At 43.4% G+C, this 21,297-nt stretch overlaps 1 protein-coding gene across 2 annotated transcripts; it reads left to right on the top strand.

The window, feature by feature from the left end:
- The first annotated feature begins 1,250 nt into the window (after nucleotides 1-1,250).
- On the top strand, nucleotides 1,251-20,579 carry setd1a (SET domain containing 1A, histone lysine methyltransferase). 2 transcript variants are annotated; one of them, XM_041956841.1, is made up of 21 exons: nucleotides 1,251-1,263; nucleotides 2,301-2,445; nucleotides 2,528-2,626; nucleotides 2,727-2,997; nucleotides 3,373-3,503; nucleotides 3,673-3,914; nucleotides 4,433-6,167; nucleotides 6,731-7,726; nucleotides 8,174-8,341; nucleotides 8,784-8,868; nucleotides 8,960-9,102; nucleotides 9,453-9,492; nucleotides 9,583-9,775; nucleotides 9,909-9,952; nucleotides 10,163-11,463; nucleotides 12,805-13,159; nucleotides 13,356-13,537; nucleotides 17,003-17,113; nucleotides 17,709-17,828; nucleotides 18,100-18,237; nucleotides 18,326-20,579. In XM_041956841.1, exons 2-21 carry the CDS (start codon nucleotides 2,308-2,310, stop codon nucleotides 18,497-18,499), a joined length of 6,666 nt encoding a protein of 2,221 aa, XP_041812775.1. In that variant the 5' UTR covers nucleotides 1,251-1,263; nucleotides 2,301-2,307; the 3' UTR covers nucleotides 18,500-20,579. The 2 variants fall into 2 exon arrangements, with proteins under 2 accessions (XP_041812775.1, XP_041812776.1); XM_041956842.1 differs by lacking the exon at nucleotides 1,251-1,263 and adding an exon at nucleotides 1,482-1,543.
- The last annotated feature ends 718 nt before the right edge of the window (nucleotides 20,580-21,297 follow it).

Raw genomic sequence — 21,297 nt, 5'->3', positions numbered from 1 at the left:
TTCAGAGTGTCAGCAGGCTGAACTAGAGTCAGTTACATCAGTGTGGTTGACAAGCTAAAATGGATACAATGACTGTCTATTCAGATACATCTGGTATCATATGATCAAAGCTATGATCCTCCTTTGGTAATCTCGATTTTGCAAGGGTGCAGAATGGCATTGCATTTAAACTGCACAACATGATAGTGTCCTCCCTTTGTAATCTGGAGGGCCAACAGCACCAATGACACAACATACTGTACCTGCAGAAATCTGGATTTTGCATACATAATTTGACCTGTATGTCAATGGACTTGTTTTTATTCTGTATCCTCAGTTTATTGCATCATCTTAACATAATTGCTCATATCTAGTGTATATGCTTAATTTATATCTACTTTCCTGCTGTGTTCACTCAGCAAAGCCCACTTGATTGATTTCTCAGTCCAATAGACACACTATGCAGCGGTGCCATCTTTTTGCTACACTTTTCTTAATACATGCCTACATTTATTTCACTGCTGTAGTTATACATTTATATCAAATATTATATACAAAACCTATGTTCATTTTATAAAATATGATGATTTAAGATTAAACTGCCAAACATGATGTCTGTATAGTGTGGGTAAAATGATACCACCTTAAAAACTACAACATTAAAATGCTGCTTTCGCGTTTTGCATCAGTAATCATAATGCCATAATGAAACGTGTCAAAAAACGCCTACAGGGGACATTTTGCTGCATAATGAATCCTTTTACTTTTTATACTTTGAATACATTCTGCTAATCATACTTTTTGTAATATTGTTAAATATTAAACGTTTGAATGCTCTTTAACATATCTGTGGACGGCGTTTCACCCTCTTAGATGTTTTCTGTAGACACTATACCAATTTAATAAATTTATGATTATCTCTGCTTCAGGTTAAATGTTAGAATTGTGCACCGCTTCATTCAGGAATGAGATCGAGCCTATCGTGGGTTTACGTTAGCTGAGATGTCACTGATCGGCCTGTAGGGGGCGCAACGATCACTTTCCTGAGTTTGGGTTCGTATCAGCAGATTCAAACATATTTTCAACTGTAAAATTTTGACCATTAATAAAATGGTGTTGTTTATTTACATAAATATTTTTTTAGTTGAATTATATTTACAATGTTGTTGTCGATGTAGTGCTCTGTATTTTTTTTTTTTTTTGTAATCTGCGTTGTAGAAAGTGCCGGTCAGAAACCGTAGACTGCATTCGCATACACTGATGGAGAACAGGCGAGGCTTTCAGGTTGGTTACGCGATGGCGGCTGTCTCAACAATATAGGGATTTTAAGGCGAAAACAATGGCTTCACCCCACGGAGAGGCGTGTTGTTGTCTTGACTAAGTACCGGAATGATAGCGGCATCATTTTAGCTCGTCAGTTTTGCTCAGGCGCAGGGTCGGAGATGTCCAATTTCTGTTAGGGACTCAGTGTTTTTCTTGTTCGTCTCCCGGGCCTGGTTGTAGCTGCCTACACTGTAGCGGCGGGTTGCTACTTTCGGATGAGCGGGCAGTAGGTCTTGAAGAGGTAGGGTCTGAATTTAGGCGAACTGGAGGCAAAACAAGTCAGTAGAACCTCAACGAGCGGTGCATAACACTAATGTCGCTGATAAAATATTATCGATGTGAGCGAAGGATCAATAAGATCCAGAGTTTGACTCCTAACTTGATGTTGCTAGTTAGCATTAGCCAATGGCAGCGTTAACTTGCCCTAGCTAAACCGAGAAGGCACAAGTAATTTAACGTGAATTGGCGTGATATCACGATAGAGCTACCGATGGTGTGGTTCCTACGGAATAGTTCGGAACCCGAATTAACCTGCTTTTAACGTGAACTCTGTCTTTACGTTGGAAAACACCGTTTCTGTACATTTTGTTGGTGCAGCTAGCAGGTTGCTAGCTGAACTACCTGGTCAGTGACGTAACGCTGGTCATTGTTTTGACAGCACGCAGCATCTTTGTCGAGGCTTAAAACGTCCTGGTTATTATCCCGTTTAATTTGTTTTATCCTCAGCCTTGAAAATGACAGTAAACAGTCATTGGTCAGAAAAGTTCATGCTTGGCTAACTGATGTGACGCAGCTCATCGTTGTGTTATTGCCAGCGGCCAAACATACTTTGGCTGTAATTACTGCAGCATTTCTGCTCAGTATAGCTCTTACGTTATTCAGCAGCTAATTTGTTCAAGCTTCGCTCTTCGTGGTGGTGGTTCTGGTTCTGATCAGGTTTTGTGCACGAATCGTAGCTGCGGCACTCCGTGCAATTATGGTTTTCCTTTGAAACCCAGTTGTAGGATGGATCCAGACGGTGGGGCAGAAACACAAAAAGCTGTCAGTTTGCAGTGGAAGAGCTACAAACTCGTCCAGGACCCAACCATCCGGCGGGTCACACAGAAAATCTACAGATATGATGGAGTGCATTTCAGTGTGCCAGTAAGTTGATTTCCATTTTTCATCTATAATATGTCTGTGCCTAAAATTGTATTATGAGGTGCCACCTGTATAATTTTTTCAGGACTCTGGATTTCCTCCCGTGGGTGAATTGCGGGACCCGAGACCCCGGAGACTCTGGTCGAGGTATACAGAACTGTCCCTTCCAGTGCCAAAGTTTAAGGTGAGAATAGGAGAATGGCATTAATTTCACACAACACAACAGCTTTATCTGTTGGAATGAATGAATCTTCCCTGATTTTTTTTGTCATTTCTCTTTTCAGCTTGATGAGTTCTATGTGGGTCCCATACCCCTCAAGGAGGTGACCTTTGCTAGACTCAATGACAACATCAAGGAGCCCTTCTTGGCAGAAATGTGTGCCAAGTTTGGTGAGGTGGAAGAGATGGAAATTCTGTTTCATCCCAAGACCAGGAAGCACTTGGGCTTGGCCAGGGTGTTGTTTACCAGCACCAGAGGAGCTAAGGACACAGTCAAGCAGCTGCACAATACCTCTGTCATGGGTAACATCATTCATGCTCAACTGGATATAAAAGGTAAGCTAAAATACCCAGTCTGATGCAGCTTTAAAGTATGAGCTTGTTGTAAAATACAACTTATAACAGCGATGATACAGACTGTTTCTGGCAGACTTTATAGTGATGTTAGTACAGTGACGATTAATAAGCCAGTATTAACATGTCGCACATTTGAGATTTTGGTTTATAGCTGTGTTTATGGCTATCAAAACACACTGAAATAGTCTAACATTAAACATAAGGCAGTGTGGTGCACATTGAACCACAAAGCACCCTAAGTGTGACTATCCCCCCAAGACTGCACAACCCTCTGAAGTTGTTGTTTTAATAATTGAGGATTTGTGATGCTCATTTCATTGCATGTATTTATTTTTCTTTTTGTTTGTTACCCAGGCCAACAGAGGCAGAAGTATTATGACCTTATCGTAAATGGGTCCTACACTCCTCAGACGGTGCCCCTTGGAGGCAAGGCTTTGACAGACAGGGTCCAGCCTCAGGCCCCAGCTCAGCCACAGCCTGACACGGTATTGTCAACACATAATGTAAATGAATATTAAGAGGGCTTTGAATGTACAGCAGCATTATTATTAGTCGATACCTGCACACAACCAATCAAACTGAGAGGAATTATAGAGTAAACAGCATATGTTTGCTTAATTTTGAAATTCTGATGTATGTATTTTTCTCGCACAGTCATCAGAAATCAGGCGGAGGCTCTCCAGTGAGCTTGCAGTTTTGGCAGCGGGGGTCCAAGCCCTCACATCGGGAAATGTCACCCCTTGCTCTGCAGATGCCGGTTACAGTGATCAGCGTCTGGACACGCCCCCCTCTTCCATGGCAGGCTCCTCTGCCTCATCTCAGGGAGGTGGAGGAACACCTTACAGCTCCAGATCTGGGACTCCTTTCTCACAAGACTCGGGCTACACCGGCGGCAGGTTAGTTGTTGATGTTAAATATATAGAGAGTTTCACATCAAAATGTTTACCTGTTCTTTGCTGCTGTCGTTATCATTCAGGTCACAGATTCAGGTTGCTCAATCAAAGTTGGGACACTCAACATCTTTATCCGTATGGTAGATAAAAATAAAATCACAGTTAATGAGACCTAAAAAGATAATGGCACAAATCATGTATGTTATTTATTCGTCAGAGAATTATTAATAACTGTTGTGTTTGCCACTATTACACTACAATGCAAATATCCTAACATTATTATTCTCTACGTAGAACTTTCTGTTGGTGCAACTTACAGTATCTCTGCTGGATGAACATAAAGTGCTAATATAATATGAATAGGTAACTCTCGGGGCTTGTGCTTTTGATCATTTGCTCAACTGGCAGGCTGTCAATGGAAGAGTAACATTTCAGAGTCAGTAGTTTCATGTTTGTAAATGTCAATCATGCTTTGGTCCACAAAATAATAACACAATATCTACCTCACTTGTGTGTTGCAGGCATACTGGCTACAACACTGGCACTTTGGGCAGCGGATACCCTCCCCAAGACATGCTACCTTCCTCCTCCTCCTCTTCTGCAGTCTCATCTACTGTTGGAGGATACAAAGTGTCTCGCTACTCTGAGGATGCACAGGAACCTTCAGTGTATCATCGAGGTCGCCCCATGTACCCCCCAACGGCATCATACCGTCCCAACGAGCCACCGTGCTATCCCCCTTACCCAAGTGTTGGAGGGCCTGGGCCACACATGGTGCACCACTCCTCAATGCCTCCGCCACCTCTTGCCACCCAATATGATCAGCCCCCAATGTCAGACAGGGACCGAGACCGTGACAGAGACTCAGGGGGGCGCTATGGCGCAGGGGGCATTGGCTCCAGAAGGTCATCTTACCACCACCAGCAAGACACAAACTCTTCCTCAAAGTACCATTCCCATCACTCCCATCACCACTCAGATCGCAGGGACGACAGGGGGTACCGGCGAGACAGCCTGGGCTCCCGATCAGGTGACCACAGCCATCAGAGACACCGCAACCACCACCATTCTCACAACCACCATGGCAGCAGCAGCCGTAGACGGAGTAGCCATGACCGGGACAGGGACCGAGATAGAGATCGAGACAGAGACCGCGATAGAGACAGAGACAGGGACAGGGACAGAGACAGTGACTACTCCAACAGCTCTGACCCCAGATACAATTCCAACTCTTACCGCTCTTCCTCTAACAGCATGTCTCCTCCCCCCTCATCTTACTCCGCATACTCCTCCTCCAAAGAGCCTGCCCCAGCCCCTCCTCAGGGATTGGACGTTTCCACCCGTCTAGGGGGCACAACCTTGGCAGAGAGGGGCTCCCTGCCTTCAGTAGGTGCTGAGAAAGACTACCACGCTGGTCACCACAGTGCTCTGCCTCCACCTCCCCCACCACCACCTCCCCTTCCACCAGCCTCAGTCATTGCAGCGGCTGTAGCTGAGACACTTGGAACACTGGACTTCAACCAAGATAGTCCGGCCCGCGAAGAGCAGTGGACAAAACCCAAACGCCGTCCCAGCACCCCACCCGCACCGCCAAAGACGCCCCCGCCATCCTCTCCGCCCCACCCCTCCATTGCTTCTTCCTCAACCTCCCCTTCCTCTACCTCACTCCCACACCATCTTCCCTCCTCCTCCAGCTCCCCACCGCCACCTCAACGTGACTCTTCCTCCCCAGAGCCAGACTCCACCAATGAGAGTTTACCGTTTGTGTACCACAGCAGCAGCCTTGACTCTCGCATTGAGATGCTCCTAAAGGAACAAAAGGCTAAATTTTCTTTCCTTGCCTCTGATGAGGAAGATGAGGAAGACAGGAAAGAGGAGAGGCAGAGGGGCATACGTGGGGATGGAGGGGAGCGAAGAGGTGGGTCAGGTGATGTAACAGGGGAGCACATAGGTGGTAATCAGGTGGGGGACAATGGGGAGAAGGACCACAGGAGAAAAGGGGAAAGAGACAGAGATGGCCACAGAGCAAGGAAACGGGGAAAGGGGGGAGAAGGAAGAAAGAGTCCTACTGTACTTACAGCAACCACACCATCCTCTTCCACCTACTCTTCCCACATCCTGCCCCCGGAGGAACCCCAGCCCCAGGTTGGCCTCACTGGGACTGGAGCTTTGCAGGAGGAATCCTCACAGGCTGGATCTGCTGACACACGGAGCAGGACAGGAGCACACACACCACCTTACAATGGACAGAGTCAGGTAAGATCAGTAGCATGTAAGAAGACCTCAGGGTTCAGGCTGTTGGATCTCAACTGCATTTTGCTCTGACAAATAAAAGTTCCATGCTTCACCCTAGAATTAGGGCTGGGCAACACTGGCTGGGCATCTTATTGCTCTGGTCAAAGCAGCCCAAAAATACAATAAAAATGTTTCTTTTATGTTTGATATTATTTTATTTATTTATTTATTTTTTGTTAGTGGGAAAATAGTTTTTATTATTACAAATGCGCACACACACACAAATATTCTCACATGCAAGAACTTCTTGGTGCAAAGGGAGAAAAAGAAAGGAAACAAATAAAATCTTCAGTACACATTGTTAACATCCTAATTCACAAGTTAAGCATGATGTGTAAATTTTGGTTTTTCATTATTATGATTTTACTGTTCTTCATTTTTGTGGTTATCATGTTAATGTGCTATCTGACAGTACACTTCCTCATTCTGTGGTTGTGAGTTATCTTTACAGCCTCACTTTTGGATGGTGCTTTAACACTGAAGAGGTTTCCCAACTTAAAACAATTAACTCTTTTTTGTTTCAGTCCTCTCCTCATTCCTCTGGGGAAGACATGGAGATCTCCGACGAGGAGGAGGAGGAGGAGACCACCATAACAACAGTGACCACCCGCCAGCCCTCAGCCACCTCAGGGTCCTCACCCTCTTCATCCCAGGCTGCCATGCCGTCACAAACAACGGACCCTTCATCTTCACCCCCACCCATCTCTGACTCTGCACAGCACTTTGGCACCTCCATGCACCCTCCCATACCTTCCTACCCTCCTCATTTGCCTCCTCCACCTCCCCCAGGTTACTCCCTCCAGCCCCCACCTCCCCCTGGAATCCCGCCCCTGGCCCATATGGAGCTGCATCCCGAGTATCCTCCCCCCATGCCCCACCACATGTATGACTATGCCACCTCCATGGAGCTGATGAACCAGTACAGTGGTGGAGCGCCTATGTCCTTCCAAATGCAGACCCACATGCTAAGTCGCCTACACCAGCTGCGCATGTCGTCATCCAACGGCACCCCAGGCCCCGGTGAGGCAGCCACTGCAGACTACACCTCCTACCATCTCCACTCTATGCCACCACCCCACACACACCACCCCTACATGGACCAAGAGGGGAGCGGGGCGGGCTCTCATTACGACCAAGACCACCGCTACATGCCCCCACACATGTCCTACCCCTACCCTGACCCCCATAGCACTCAAATACCACCACCTCCACACCATGGCATCCCTCCTCCCCATACTGGCTGGCCGCCACACGTCTTACCACCACACTACCCCTCTTACATGCCCCCACCTGGCTATGGCACCATGCTGCCCGGGGATGGAGACGAGTACAGGGCTCCAGGCGAGGAGATGCCCATGCTGGCTGAGAATCCGCATGAAGCCACAGTGCAGATGGTCCTGGCCACTCTGATCCAGGAAATGAAAAACATCATGCAGAGAGACCTGAACCGTAAAATGGTGGAGAATGTTGCCTTTGCCACTTTTGATGAGTGGTGGGAGAGGAAAGAGACCAAGGCTAAGGTAAGGAAGACTCAACAGTGCTGGCATTGTTGTAGTTTTTACAGCAATGCTGGTGGTGTTTAAGCTTGTTGTTTTGGTTTTTGTGTTAAGGTAAGAAATACTGCTTTATTCACTTTTGAGTACTTTTTTGGGGCGTTGTTTCATTGAAATCTTGAGTAAATCTCTTTTAAAAATGTCCTTCACTTCAAACTGATTCTATGTTCAGAACTACCTTCAACAACTTACTGATAAACATATGGTCTTTGCATTGTTACAAATTTTGCGCAGAATAAAATACAATTTTATTGTCCAGCAGAGGATTGAAAATCAGCTTTAGTCTTGCCAGATACAATAAAAACATCACAATACATGAATACAGAGGATCGGTCATCATTGTCACGCTGTGAAATGGAAAAGGGGAATCAATAAAAATTGTAATTGTGAACTGTGAATGTTTTCCTCCTCTAGCCTTTCCAGACAATGGTGAGGGGGGTGTCTGCCTTACGGGACGATGAGAAAAAAGAGGAAAAGGTCAACCGTCCTCGGGAGCCTCTCGTGTCTCTTGTGGATTGGGCAAAGAGTGGTGGCGTGGAAGGATTTGCTCTACGAGGAGCCCTCCGACTGCCTTCCTTCAAGGTAAAAGCACCACACTGCGTCAGATCTTGGCTTGTATCTCCATGTTCAACAACTCACACTGTGATTTGATAATTTAAACACAGACACCTCTGATAACACAGACACTTCACAATTGCCAGTTTTACCGTTACCAATCAATGTGTTAACAACATTGCATGCACTCAATTTGACCAATTTCTTTTCTTTATTTATTTTGCATTTTTAAAAGAGACCTTTTCTAACAGTACTGGTACCAGATTAAAGTTTTAGATACTTTTAGTCCTAATTACACTCCCAGGACTCAGAATAATTAACCGTAAGCAAACATAGATATTTGTCAAGTACAAAAATTGCAGTAGTGTTTGGTATTGTGGCAGACTTTGTGATATAAGATTATAGTAGCGAGTATCTTGATGTGTTTCATTAATTTATTCAAAAATGCTTTTGGTGTCCATTTGCTCAGGTAAAGAGGAAAGGACCTCAAGAGTTTGAAGAAGGAGACATGAAAAGGCCACGACCCTCGACCCCACCAGATGAGGATGATGAAGGTTTGCAGATTTGATGCTGAAAATTAAAAAAAAGAAGGTTGGATAAATTGGGCCGCTGCATATAACTCTTGAACTGTTTTCTTGTGTCCAGCTGCTGAGGGGAGAATGCCAGAGGCAGACAGGCATGGAGCAGAAAGGGACAACAAGAGGAGGAAAAAGAAGCCAAGAAGTCGTAAACCTTGGGAACTTGGCAGTGAGGGAGAGGAAACGTCTGACGGCTCCTCGACTGAAAAGGTGTTTGTTTGTTTTTTTCTTCTTTTTTTATTATTAATATTATGATTAGTTTGATTTTAAAGCAAACCACAAAATATAACACAAATTCAAGACAATAACACATACAAATTGGGTACATAAATGAGTAATTTGAAAAAGTGTATTTATCAGATTTATTACTTGGATAGCAGGCTGAGTATTATATGTGATGAACTTTAAGAAGGGAATCATACGGTTTCTTAATAGCTGGATTCATTTTCTTTGTGTTAACAGGTTTGGTAAGAATCATGTTCTCACTCTTACTGATTGCTAGATGGCAGCATTTCACTATGACCTTTAAGTGCTGTAACTGCAACCTTTTTCATTTATAGGAGGATGAGGAAGAAGAGGAAAGTGAAAAGGAGTCTGATGGTAAATCACAACCTGTAATCTTATTACTATGACTTTATTTATGTTTTTGCTTCTATTTAAAGCAGCATTGATACCTTTTTTTCTTTTTAGATGATGCCCTTAGTGCTGATAGTGATGATGAGAGCCTCTCCTCATCCTCTGAGGGCTCTTCCTCTTCAGCATCTTCATCCTCATCTTCCTCTGAAGATGAGGATGAAGAGGAAGGAGAGAGGGCCGAGAGTGAAGGGCTCGACAGCATGGATGAGTCAACCATGGACAGCACAACTGAGAAAGAGGATGACAGGTAGGAAAGTCTGTGATTAGTTATTTTTAATGGTAGGAGATTTGTCCTCAGCTCTATATTTTACAATCTAATCAAACGTACTTTTCATCGTGTCTTTATTGCTGGTTCAAAATGCTCCTTGTGTTTTTCTCAGGGGAAATAACACAGCTGCTGTTCCCAAGGCAGAGGTCAAAACAGGTTAGTCTGAAGTCTTCATCAACTTCATCAGCATCAAACGTGAACGTTAACCATTAAAGGGAGATCTTGAATTTTTGAGTTTGCTTGAGGTTTACGTACATTCTTTGGATTATTGCTACAGCCTTAAAATAGCACAGCAAGTGGAAAAGTTATATTAAGTGCATTGTCTTTAGTTTGGATCAGTTTTTCAAAACTGTCTTTTTCTCTCAGGTGAAGCCAAGGACAGCAAGGCCGATACAACAGCAGCACATACAAAGAGACCCCCATCACCCCCTTACCCACGTCCTTCGTCCCCCGTTGTTCTTGTGCCACCTCTCAAGAAACGCAGGAAGACGGTCTCGTTCTCCACGGGGGAGAACGACAGCAAGCCGCAGCTGCCGACTGCACCCCTATCTCCATCTCCCTCCCAATTGGCGGGTGACTCTCTCCTTCTCTCCCCTGGCAGGCCTACAGACTCCCATGTCCCTGCTGCCTCGACCCCCTCAGCGCGACCCACTCAGGGCATCCAGCTGCTCCCCTTTGCCTCCAAACCAGGTGAAGGCAACGCCCTCATCGTGCCCCCATCCGGACGAACCCAAGATTCTGATGAACCCAAAAAGGGACCACCTGTTTCTCCTCAGACCATCCCTGTCAAATCCCCTGGAAAACGGGGTGCAGGCAAAGACTCCCCGAAATCTCCCGCCCCTCCTGTTATGGTGTGCCGCACTGTGCAGAACCTGCCACTGGACCACGCCTCTATGTGCAGGATGGCCTTCGAGGAGGCCCCTCCTCCACCTCCTGTCAACAAACGGTCCAGAGGTAGGCCACGGACGACTAGCTTGTCCACTTCTTCCTGTCACTCCCTCAGAGAGGAAGACGATGAGGAAGAAAGTGAGCAGAGGTTGAGACTTAGAGAGCAGCTGGGGGCATCAAGTCTCCTGCAGCTGGCTTCGGCTTCAACCACTGACCTGTCTGTGCTGGCTGACGTAGCCCTGAAAATGGACCCTGACGCTGGGGACTCAGAGGAGACAGAGACATCAGATGAGGCAGAAGAGCAGAAGATGGAGGAAGATCTTTTCTCCCCAGAGTCACTGGCCCTGGTTATTAGCCCAGAGGGTGTAATTGTCCTGATGGAGCACAACTACTGCAAACCCCCTGTTCTCCCAGTACCAGCTCCTGGTGCCAAAAGAACTTCCTCCAAACAAGACTCTTCTGTCTTGCTCCCAGCAGACCTCAACACTATTTCTGGGGTGCTTGAAGCTCCAGAGGAGGTCATTGGAGAGGCACTACCACCCAGAGGAGATACAGGAGAATACGTGTCTACAATGGGAGTGCTTTGTGAGTCTGAGGATGTGGGCCAGTCTTCAGCTCTACCTCCATCGTCAAAGAAGGTCACGGTTGGCAAGGGTTTCGAACTTGAAAAGGACAAGAGCAAAAAGAGGAGAAGAAAAGACAAAGAAAACCTTGAGGTTCATCACACGAAGAAACAGAAGGAGCAGCCAGGCAAGAAACAGAGGAAGCGGAAACTAGAGGTGCGTGGGACTTCTGGTTTGTTCCTGTAAATGTTTGTGGATGTCTTGACCGTAAACAGTGTGTCACAGGTAACAATAAGAGAATAGAGATATGACTCATACGTACGTCCAATTTTGGGTTTCTGTAATGGTGGCACATAAACCTTTGATGTTTGTAGGTATTGTCATCAGGTGTTTCCCCAGGCAAAATGTGTGGCTTGCACAAAATATCCCAACTGTATGAAATTATGTAATTGGGCTTAACCAATGGGAGTACCAACATGCTCCAGAACTACTATGCATTTAGATTTAATTAAAAAGTATAACACAAAACAAAATGGGGGATTCTGTGTTGAGGAAGTCTCTCGAGGAACAGGCAGAACGGCAGAGATGTGGCCCTGTAGTTCTCCCTATAAAAACACTAATCAGTGTGCCTAATCAGTCAACATTTATGTACACATTGACGTTGCCTCAGAGTTTTGTCAACATGTTCAGTTGATGCTTATCAAATTTCAAGGTAACGTCTGTCAGAGGCCCGTGCTTTTTGTGGTTAGCGAGGTAACTTCAGGTTTAACCCCGGGCTTTCAAGGTTATATTCGTGGTTCCCTTACCTACTTCGGTGCAGGTTAGCCCTTTGGCTTTCCCTAACTATCTTTTTATATGAGAGATGCGGCTCACTTACAGCTGTGAATCATCTTCATATATTTATTTTTCATGTGCTCTCAAGTCGATTTGACACCACTGGGATTGCAGCTGTAAGAATGTAGCTAAAATTGTCCTACATGCCATAATAATGCAAATAAGCCACATATGAAAGTAGCAGAATATGCTAATATAATTTTTTACTCTAACTTTACTTTTTCTACTTGTGCCCCAATGTTGGGACAGTGATATTATAAACCTATTATGTTTATTGCTTCATAGTACAGGCTCAGGTACTCCGCCACCAGCATAAACCACCTGTTCATGCTCCTATTCTTGTGCAGTGAGTTTTTCATCACACACGCCAGGCTGATTGTGACTAATTGAGCCGTTAGCCTCAAACTGAAAAAATATACAATGATTTCTTTACTATTGCAAGCTAAACATACTGTACACTGCATGATAAAACAGTGTCATCTGCTGAACTGTGTTAGACACATCCTGAGGCTTCTCTTCTCTTGTGATAATTAAGGTACAGAACAGTCCAAACAATGGCCTGGCTCATTTGGTCTTTGCTGTCGCTGTGAAGAACAGCACTTGTGTTGGTTAACCATGAAAAATGTCACGACTGTACATACATTTTAGGAAATCTGTCAAACAAGATTTAGCTGTTGGGCCATTATATATTTTTTGTAATAATATTCCTCTTCCTCTGTGCAGGACTCAGACTTTGAGGAAGATGTGGACGTGGAGGAGCTTGAGTCTGGGGAGCTGTCAAGTTCAGACACGGAGGACGAGATGGTTGAAGAGGTGAGGAAGAGTGAGCGCCTCTTTCTGCAGGAGGCAGGGGTAACATCTTCCCAGCGCTGGCCAAAACCTATCCCAGCACCCGAGCCATCAGCCATGAAGTTTGACAACCGCAGCGAGTTTGAGCAGATGACCATCCTGTATGACATCTGGAACTCCGGTCTGGATGGGGAAGACTTGATGTTGCTGAAGAAGACTTATGAGAAGCTGCTGCAGGACGACCACAGCTCTGACTGGCTCAATGATACTCACTGGGTCAGCCACACTAATATCCTTATCAGTGACTGCCTTCTACATTAAATATGTGTGATTGTCATGTAACTTATTGTTACCAATGTCCAAGCAATCGGTGGCTTTTCAATCGATAAATAGCCTAAATATTGCAATTCTTTAATTGATAAAATGCATATGTCTTGATATCACTCTGTGGTTTTCTGCCATTGACCTTGACCTTTGAGCTGCACTAACCAATTTGCCGAACCCTCGGCGTAAGAAGAAGAATGCAGGGGGCCAGCTTCGTGAGCATGTGACCGGTTGTGCCAGGAGTGAGGGCTACTACGCCATCAGCCGCAAGGAGAAGGACGTCTATCTGGACCTGGACCTCCCTGAGCAGGTCATACGGGAGGTGGAGAATGTCGACAGCTCGGTAAGCATACTCCCAAGTTCTTTCTCTGACTCTGTGATCCTCTTGCCTCTGCAGTATTAGTAGTTATAAATATTAGTTTTTTCTTTACCACAATTATGTTCCTGTCCAGGGAAACAGTTTAACAGCAATGGAGTTGAATCAGTAGTAATGATTTTGCTAATTAATTTTGGAATCAGCTTGTTGGGTTAGTGTTCATTAATCTTGGTAATGGTGAGCATGGATGTTGAGAAGTCAGGCTAAAATGCTGCCATGAGGAGAACCTGTGAAAGAAGAGTGCAGCCAAGACAAGCATGTAATTGTGAAAAAATAAAGACAGACAGAATCAGGCTTAGAGTGAACTTTGAAATGTTGCTGACAGTTGGCAGTTGTTTTATTGTTTGCAAAGTTGTGGCAAAGTTGTCCTGGCTCTGTAAACAAACTCCAGGGGGTTCAGTCATTGCTCAAAATGGTTATTATAGATGGTGAGTATGACGCCTGATAATATCCCTAAGGAATTTATTGGCAGGGATGTATTTTAAGTGCTATTGGCCCACAGTCATTTGGATCAGATTAAGTGGCAATTTTGGGGGGTAGGGATAATAAGAGAGAGGTTTCTGAAGGGTAGAAATGGATGGTGATGGATGGGTGGAACAATGATGGTGCTTTTCCAAACAGCTAATCAGCACAAAACATCATAACTTTGGACTTGACAACACAAATGGCAGAGGTTTTACACAAGTAGATGTTGCTATTGTTTCATTACTCTTTCATCACACTTTCATCATACTCCAAAAAACTTAATATCCTCAGTTTATTGTTGTTTATTGTTAGTTTAAGTTTTCCAGAATTACACATTGTTAACTTTCTGAAATGGTACTTTAATTCAGACTGTCTCTGCAGTGGTGGACAGAAACTGACCTGACCTGACCTGACAGTGCACCCTTTAAATGCTGTTTTTGCGATGGTTTAAAGATACAGTAAACCAGTAGTTTACTATGTATGTATACTTTGTTTTATTAAAGTATTTAGTAAAGCTGATATACTATCTTACATTCATTTTGAATGTTAATTATAGTCTCAGAATTAGAGCCTTTTCCCATCTGAAAATCTGAACCAAGGTTTGCATTTTTGTTCCATTTTATAAATTTGATCTGGTTAGTTCTATAAATAAACTTATTTTTTAATAGAAGATAAAACGCAACATACCCTGATTGCCTAACTTTTACAAGCAAATATAAAATAAATTGATGTGCAACACTCTCGTGAATTGAAGTTGCAACCATTCAGTGAGACGGATGGCTGACAGATGTTTGAAGTGCTCTAAACACTGTTTAAAAAACACGGTGGATTTTATTCGCTGGAGTTCCTGCACCCAAACACACGGTGGTTTTTGTCAGTCTCCACTACAGGTAGAACTAATCCTGTGCCAGCGACTTTATCTATAAACATTTTGGTTGGCAACATTTGGACGTAAACGGTGTCAGAGCCACAGTCATTTACAAACAGCAGACTTTAAAACAAGCAGACAAATGAATGCAGATCCCTCATATCCTGAAAAGCTTCTGGAGGAAAAAAAAGCATTTTGCTGTGTCTGCCCACCAGAACCACCAGATTAAAAAACTTTTTTTTGTTCCTGACAGCATTAAAGGTGGGTTGAGACATTCTGTATAAAGGAAGTTGATATTTGCTGATTTAGAAATTCAGTGAATATGTCCTCACAACCCGCTAGCTGAATCTGGGTTTTGTACACAGCCCTGGTTCTGTAAATGGGAAACGAAGTGGCTGGACTGAGCCACGTGACATTATTCCAGCCAATCAGCAACAGGTGGTGTTCATGCTCAGGAAAAATGGAGAGATGGCAGTATCAGCGGTCTCCTCCAGAATGACTCACTCTACCTTTAATTGGTTTTTAAACCCACAGCTACAGATGCAAGACATATGCCATGTGTGTGTGAAGTTTAACTAACTTGCTGTCGTTCTCTCTAACACAGTTTCTTTTATCCTTCCAACCTTTCCAATTTTAGTCTTGCTTCGCTGTCATTTTCAGCATTTTTGCTATTTTCAGCATTCAGTTATTCTTAGTTTCTCAAAGAAAATATCTGTTCCTCTTAAATAATGCTGGGAGTTGAGGCATATTGTGTCACATCAGGAGTGACAGCCACCATATGACACACACACATCATGATGCACCATCACACCCTTCCTGGTCGTTGTTGGGGACGGTCAGCACACTTAGGCATCGAGTTTATTTGTAAACAGCTGCTTGGATTTCCCAGTAATGTGTTTTCCATTCTGTTCTTGTGCTGTGTCTTGTTGTAACCATGGAGAAAAGCGGGGGAAAAAAAAGAAAATATTTCTTTATCTTCAGGGCACACATACAGTTCAGATTTTTCAATTGTTTTGATGAGATGTAACTGGACACCACATCAGTCAGCATCTTTAATGTTCTGATGAAAGTAGCCCAGCCACTTTAAAGTATCTGCTCCGCTCTGAGAACCGTCTGTACCTGTCCCAGGTATGCAGTGATGTCGTTTGGTCTTCCTGGTGGTCTATCTGTGTAGGTGTAAACAAAGGAAATGTTTTCAAAGCACAGGCTAGCAGACAGGGTGCAGATGGTATGTTGGTGGTAAGCACTCAATCTTTTTAATTATATGGCTGTTCAGCTTGACAGTTGTGAACTTTGAGTGCTTTCCTTCTCATCCGTCAGCCAAGTTATTGTCCCAACACTTGGCATACATAAAGCTACCTCAGCTATTTAGCTGAACACACACACACAAGTGAAAAAGTGTCAGGATTTACGTCAAGAGGGTTTAGTCTTTTTTTCTGTTATGAGCAGCATTGTTGTGGTTTCTGGACGTCTGTGACACGCTTGCTGCAAACCATCTGCAACATTAATGTTTCAAGCAAGTAGATGGTTTTAGTCAGGTACCTGTTACATGGACAAATGGACACAGACTGTTAATGTGTAAATTAATCCATGTATTTATGATTATTTAAAAAAGCTCACCAGGATACACCTTATTAATGTTTATAAGGATTATTAAGGATACATGGATTATGTCTTTGTTATTACCAACAAGGCATGAGCTATAATTTGTTACTGGGTATATTCATCATTGGTTTGAGTCTTATTTAGAGGATTTATTTGTGAGCAAAGTATAAATGTAAAATAACAGTAGGTGCCTGCATTATCTTGAAAACATGACATGAAGGTAAGGCAAAAAAGCAGGTTTTGGACCAAAAGCAGAGCACAGGTAATGGACTGCAGGCAGTAAAAAACTATCATACGTTGCGGAAATAGAAGATAAACTCTCATTCAACTATCATCTGACCTTTCAACGAATGCTTTTCAAATGAACTTCAACCACACTAACATGACTGTTGCGTATTAAGGTCAACTTCTCTGGGTCAATCTCTTTCAGCTCAAGGCCATATGATAACATGAGATTGTGTGTTTGTAAATCTTTGCTGTCTGTTTCCTGCCAGGGAGCAAACCGGGTGTTGTCAGAGAGACGATCAGAGCAGCGGCGTCTCCTCACCGTTATTGGCACCACGGCGGTCATGGATTCTGACCTGCTCAAACTCAACCAGCTTAAGGTACAGCCAGCTATAGTCATGCTATACCTACTCAGTTACATGCTCATTGTACAGTTTTCAGCCCGTTATTGTACTTAACAGTTCAAAGTGTGTTTTTCTGAAATAAGATGAAATCATATTTCTGCATTAAAACATATATCACATGTAACTGAACAGCACCAGGTGCCGATGACGTTCAGTTCTTTTGTTTCAATCAACATAGTTATTATGGGCTGCAACGCTGGTTTGCTGTATCGTTACGGCCAGTAATCGCAGAGGTCAGCTGTTACTAAAGTAGCAGTGACTGATTTAACCTTCAGTCTTTGCTGACCAAGTGTTAATCTCTCCTCTACCTGTCATAATGAAATAGGGGTTCATCCACAGGAAATTTAATCATCCTGTTTTTTCCTGCTTCTAGTCTTTGTGCTAAGCAAGGTTAAACATGTCAGGAAAGTCAGTCTTAAATCCAAACGCTTAAATCATTCACATTTTGTGCCATGTACACGTGCTTTGTACCACGTGAAGATTCAAAGTATATATTCATCTGAGGGCATGCGTGCTTTATCCGTTTTTACCAAGACCTTTGTGACCACGAGTCTTTTCTCTCCTTACTTAGTTCCGCAAAAAGAAGCTTCGTTTTGGACGCAGCAGAATCCACGAGTGGGGCCTGTTCGCCATGGAGCCCATTGCTGCTGATGAGATGGTCATTGAGTATGTGGGTCAAAACATCAGACAGGTACTGTACTGCTTCCAGTCTGTGTTACATCACTAATGATTTTCAAGCAAAACTTTGCAGACCTCCCATGCAGTCAGTATGTTGTCCTGACATTACCTGATTCATGGAGTCATTATACAGTTACAAGTACAAAATTTGTAAAATATGCACAATAAGATTTCATTATTGGCTCATTATAATGTAACCCACTGTAAATATGACTGTAAATGAAATGTTACTCATGCACCTTTTGGGTTTTGCATTGGATCAATGAGCAAATGTTTGTGTCCAGATGGTGGCTGACAATCGAGAGAAGCGCTACGCACAGCAGGGCATCGGGAGCAGCTACTTGTTCAGAGTGGACCACGACACAATTATAGACGCCACCAAGTGTGGCAACCTGGCACGATTCATCAACCACTGCTGCACTGTGAGTCTGGCGGGCTACTATACTACCTATGTTGTCATTTATTCCTGGGGCTGCTGCTCATCACTCTCTCATTGCTTTGTGCCTCCAGCCAAACTGCTACGCCAAGGTTATCACCATAGAGTCCCAGAAAAAGATTGTGATCTACTCGAAGCAGGCCATCGCCGTCAATGAAGAGATCACCTACGACTACAAATTCCCCCTGGAGGAGAACAAGATTCCTTGCCTGTGCGGAACAGAGAACTGCCGTGGGACACTGAACTAGCCGACATGCTTCTCTTCCTCACTTGCCAACGGCCAGCCGGACCCAGACCACCCCCCTTGTTCACCCCTCTCAGAGTGTACCTCGAAAACAAAGCCACCTTCCAATACCCCCTGCCTCTCCTCCGGATGGCCTCACAGCCGTCCTCACAGGTCACAGGAAACAGACGCACACACTTGCACTTTTCATGCACATTTCTCATTCTCATGGCAGTTTCACAAGCCAGCGTGTGAGGGGTTTGTGTTACCTGGCACGATAAAACCGCAAAGGGGGGGCTCTGTTTCGCCATTCGTTCTTCTGTGGCAGTATTGTTGGACTTGATTTGATCATTCGTTCTAACCAAGGTGTTCCAAACAGCCAGGCATGAAAGGTCTTTCTATTTCCACGCCAATATCTGTTTGAAGGAAGGCAATGAAAACTTAAAAAAACGGAAAAAAAATGAAAAAACTGGTATTTTATGTCTACGTCAGCTCATATAATCTACAGCCTGGATCACTCTTCCAGTGTCAAATCCCTCCTTGCACCCATCCACACAGATCCGCACATAGACGCACAGAAATATCAGACAAATTCAGGGTTTTTAAAAGCGCTCGTTAAGGGCACACTTTTAAGATGACAAACTTTAATCAATTTGGTCTTCAGTTATGCAAGATTTCCAAGTGTGAACATTCTTTTGGAGCTTTTTTTTTTATTTCATTTCATAGTATTATATATTGATATTACTATTGCTGTTATTAATTGTATTTAGTTGCAGTCGCTGTAAGTATCTTACAGTGAAATCAGCTTCATTGTACTCACCCACTGTCTTTGGTGGCTTGTGATTCACCAGCCCTATAAAACCATCATATCCCATTTCCACTGTGCGTTACTCCACTGATTTGCCACAACCCTCTGTATGGGTGAGAGTTGAGTCCTTTAACTATTGCTTTTAACCCAGTTACAGTTAAGTTGTAACTTAAAGTGTGTTTCATTTTTACATGGATGCTGAGTTTTTGTCCGCAGGATCAGCACAACAGAGAATTGGCTTGTGTTTTTTATTTTTTTCTCCCAATTTAAAGCTGTCCACGAAACGTCTTGTGAGGAGATCTCGTCAGTTTGATACGATCTCTCTCTGATTGTGTTTAGTTATTCCCTCCATAGTATTCTTGTATTTTGTTTCAGTCAGCAAATATCAGATTCCTATTTCAACCGTTGACAAACGGCAAGTTCTTTCTTCAGCCGTTAAAGCAGATTGCCACCAAACTCCTGCAGGTCCTAGTAAAAATGATGTGGTTAGTGTTTAACTTAGTCGGTCTGTGTGCTACAGATGTTTTTAAAAGGCACATTTATTTGATTAGATCAAGTCTCTTCAAAGGTTTAGTTTTGTAAAGTTTCTTTTTTTTCCCTGCTGTTTTTTGGGCCTTTCCAGAATGCGTTAGTATGTATTTTGTGTTTGAAGTCGTTCACCCTTCACAAAACATTGTTCCCTGAGAAATGTATCATCTCAAGGCAAACAAATGTCCTCCTCACGATCTGTTTGCAGTGTAGATGGGTGGAAGGTATATAGATTATATAGATAAGCCTCGACAGGCTTCTGATACGCTGCAGACAGCAGGACGTACATGGCCCTCGTGTTGTGTCTCTGTTTTTCATATGGCTATGGCCGTCCAAAGTTTAACTTTCATTTTGAACTTAAAACTAGCAGAAGACTCTTTATTTCGTTCCCTCCCAAACAGGAAAATGTGTAAGATATTTTTTTGTTGCAATGAAAGCCTTTCAGTACAAACCAACCCTCTACGACAGCATAAAAAGATGAAAGGAAAAAAAAATCAACGAAGTACATGTAAATATTGTAGAGGTGTTTGTTTCTCGTAGAAACACACTGATTTCAAGCTGTAAATATGTCGTTCCTTTTCCTCTCTCCATGAGGAGGAAACATGTACATACCTTCCATTCATTTATTTTTTATTGTTTTTCCTTTTAATTTGATGATTATTTTAATATTATTTGCAATATTTCTCTTGTATTAATGCGTTGGACCCTTTATTAATGGTGCATTAAAATATTTTTTAAATAAATGAAAACCTCATGTTTTTTGTCAGTACCTTTGTGTCAGCTGTTAGTGTCTGTCCTGATAGCCAATTGGAAGGTTTTTACATGCCACGTAGAGAGGACATAGAAATACTGATAAAATGTTTTTTAACAGGAAGCTGTTTGCGTAGTGGAAACGACAATGTTTCCTCCTTTACACAGTTGACATCAGCTCCGACACCTGCACCTGCAACTCAGATATTTCCTGTTTAGCGACACCAGAGAGGAAGTGCTGAAATCTGGCCTACAAAGACAAGATTTCATAAGTCACTGGATGACAGGAAAAGGAGCGTTGCTGAAGCTCACAGAGATGGTGACCTGAGTTACATCTGGCCACCAAACATCTGCCAGGCCTTCACTCTGTGTGTCATTCTGTTAAAATCAGCTAGACTGCTAATTTAAAGGTGAACCTTCATTACCAGAACTGAACGTAGCTCATGACATAGCACTTCACGTGTTTGTGGGGAAAATGGAATTTATGATTTTCCGCTGAGTCACAAGAAGGCTGGCTGAAACTGGAAATGGCAGGATGTTGCTTGTTGGTTGTCACGTTACAAACCATAGCGAACTCTACGCTTCAACACGTAATTGCCTAATCATGCAACAGTCCAAGAACCAGCAAAGTAATCTGCATGAAGCAGTCTGGCTTTATATGGTTCCATATGCTATTAGATATTGTTCCATAAACTCCAACCTGAAGTAGTTTGTTTTGATTTAATGTCGAATGAACT

Source organism: Chelmon rostratus, chromosome 17, assembly GCF_017976325.1.
Source record: "Chelmon rostratus isolate fCheRos1 chromosome 17, fCheRos1.pri, whole genome shotgun sequence".
Classification (NCBI taxonomy): Eukaryota; Metazoa; Chordata; class Actinopteri; order Chaetodontiformes; family Chaetodontidae; genus Chelmon; species Chelmon rostratus.
Note: the sequence above shows the minus strand (reverse complement) of the source record. Positions and strands in the feature narration are given on the sequence as shown.

Excerpts from the sequence above, each read along its gene's own strand:
- setd1a (XM_041956841.1), top strand. The coding sequence starts at position 2,308 with ATGGATCCAGACGGTGGGGCAGAAACACAAAAAGCTGTCAGTTTGCAG. Across the intron at positions 7,727-8,173 it reads GGAAAGAGACCAAGGCTAAG|CCTTTCCAGACAATGGTGAG; the intron begins GTAAGGAAGACT and ends TTCCTCCTCTAG. Across the intron at positions 18,238-18,325 it reads TCATCAACCACTGCTGCACT|CCAAACTGCTACGCCAAGGT; the intron begins GTGAGTCTGGCG and ends TTGTGCCTCCAG.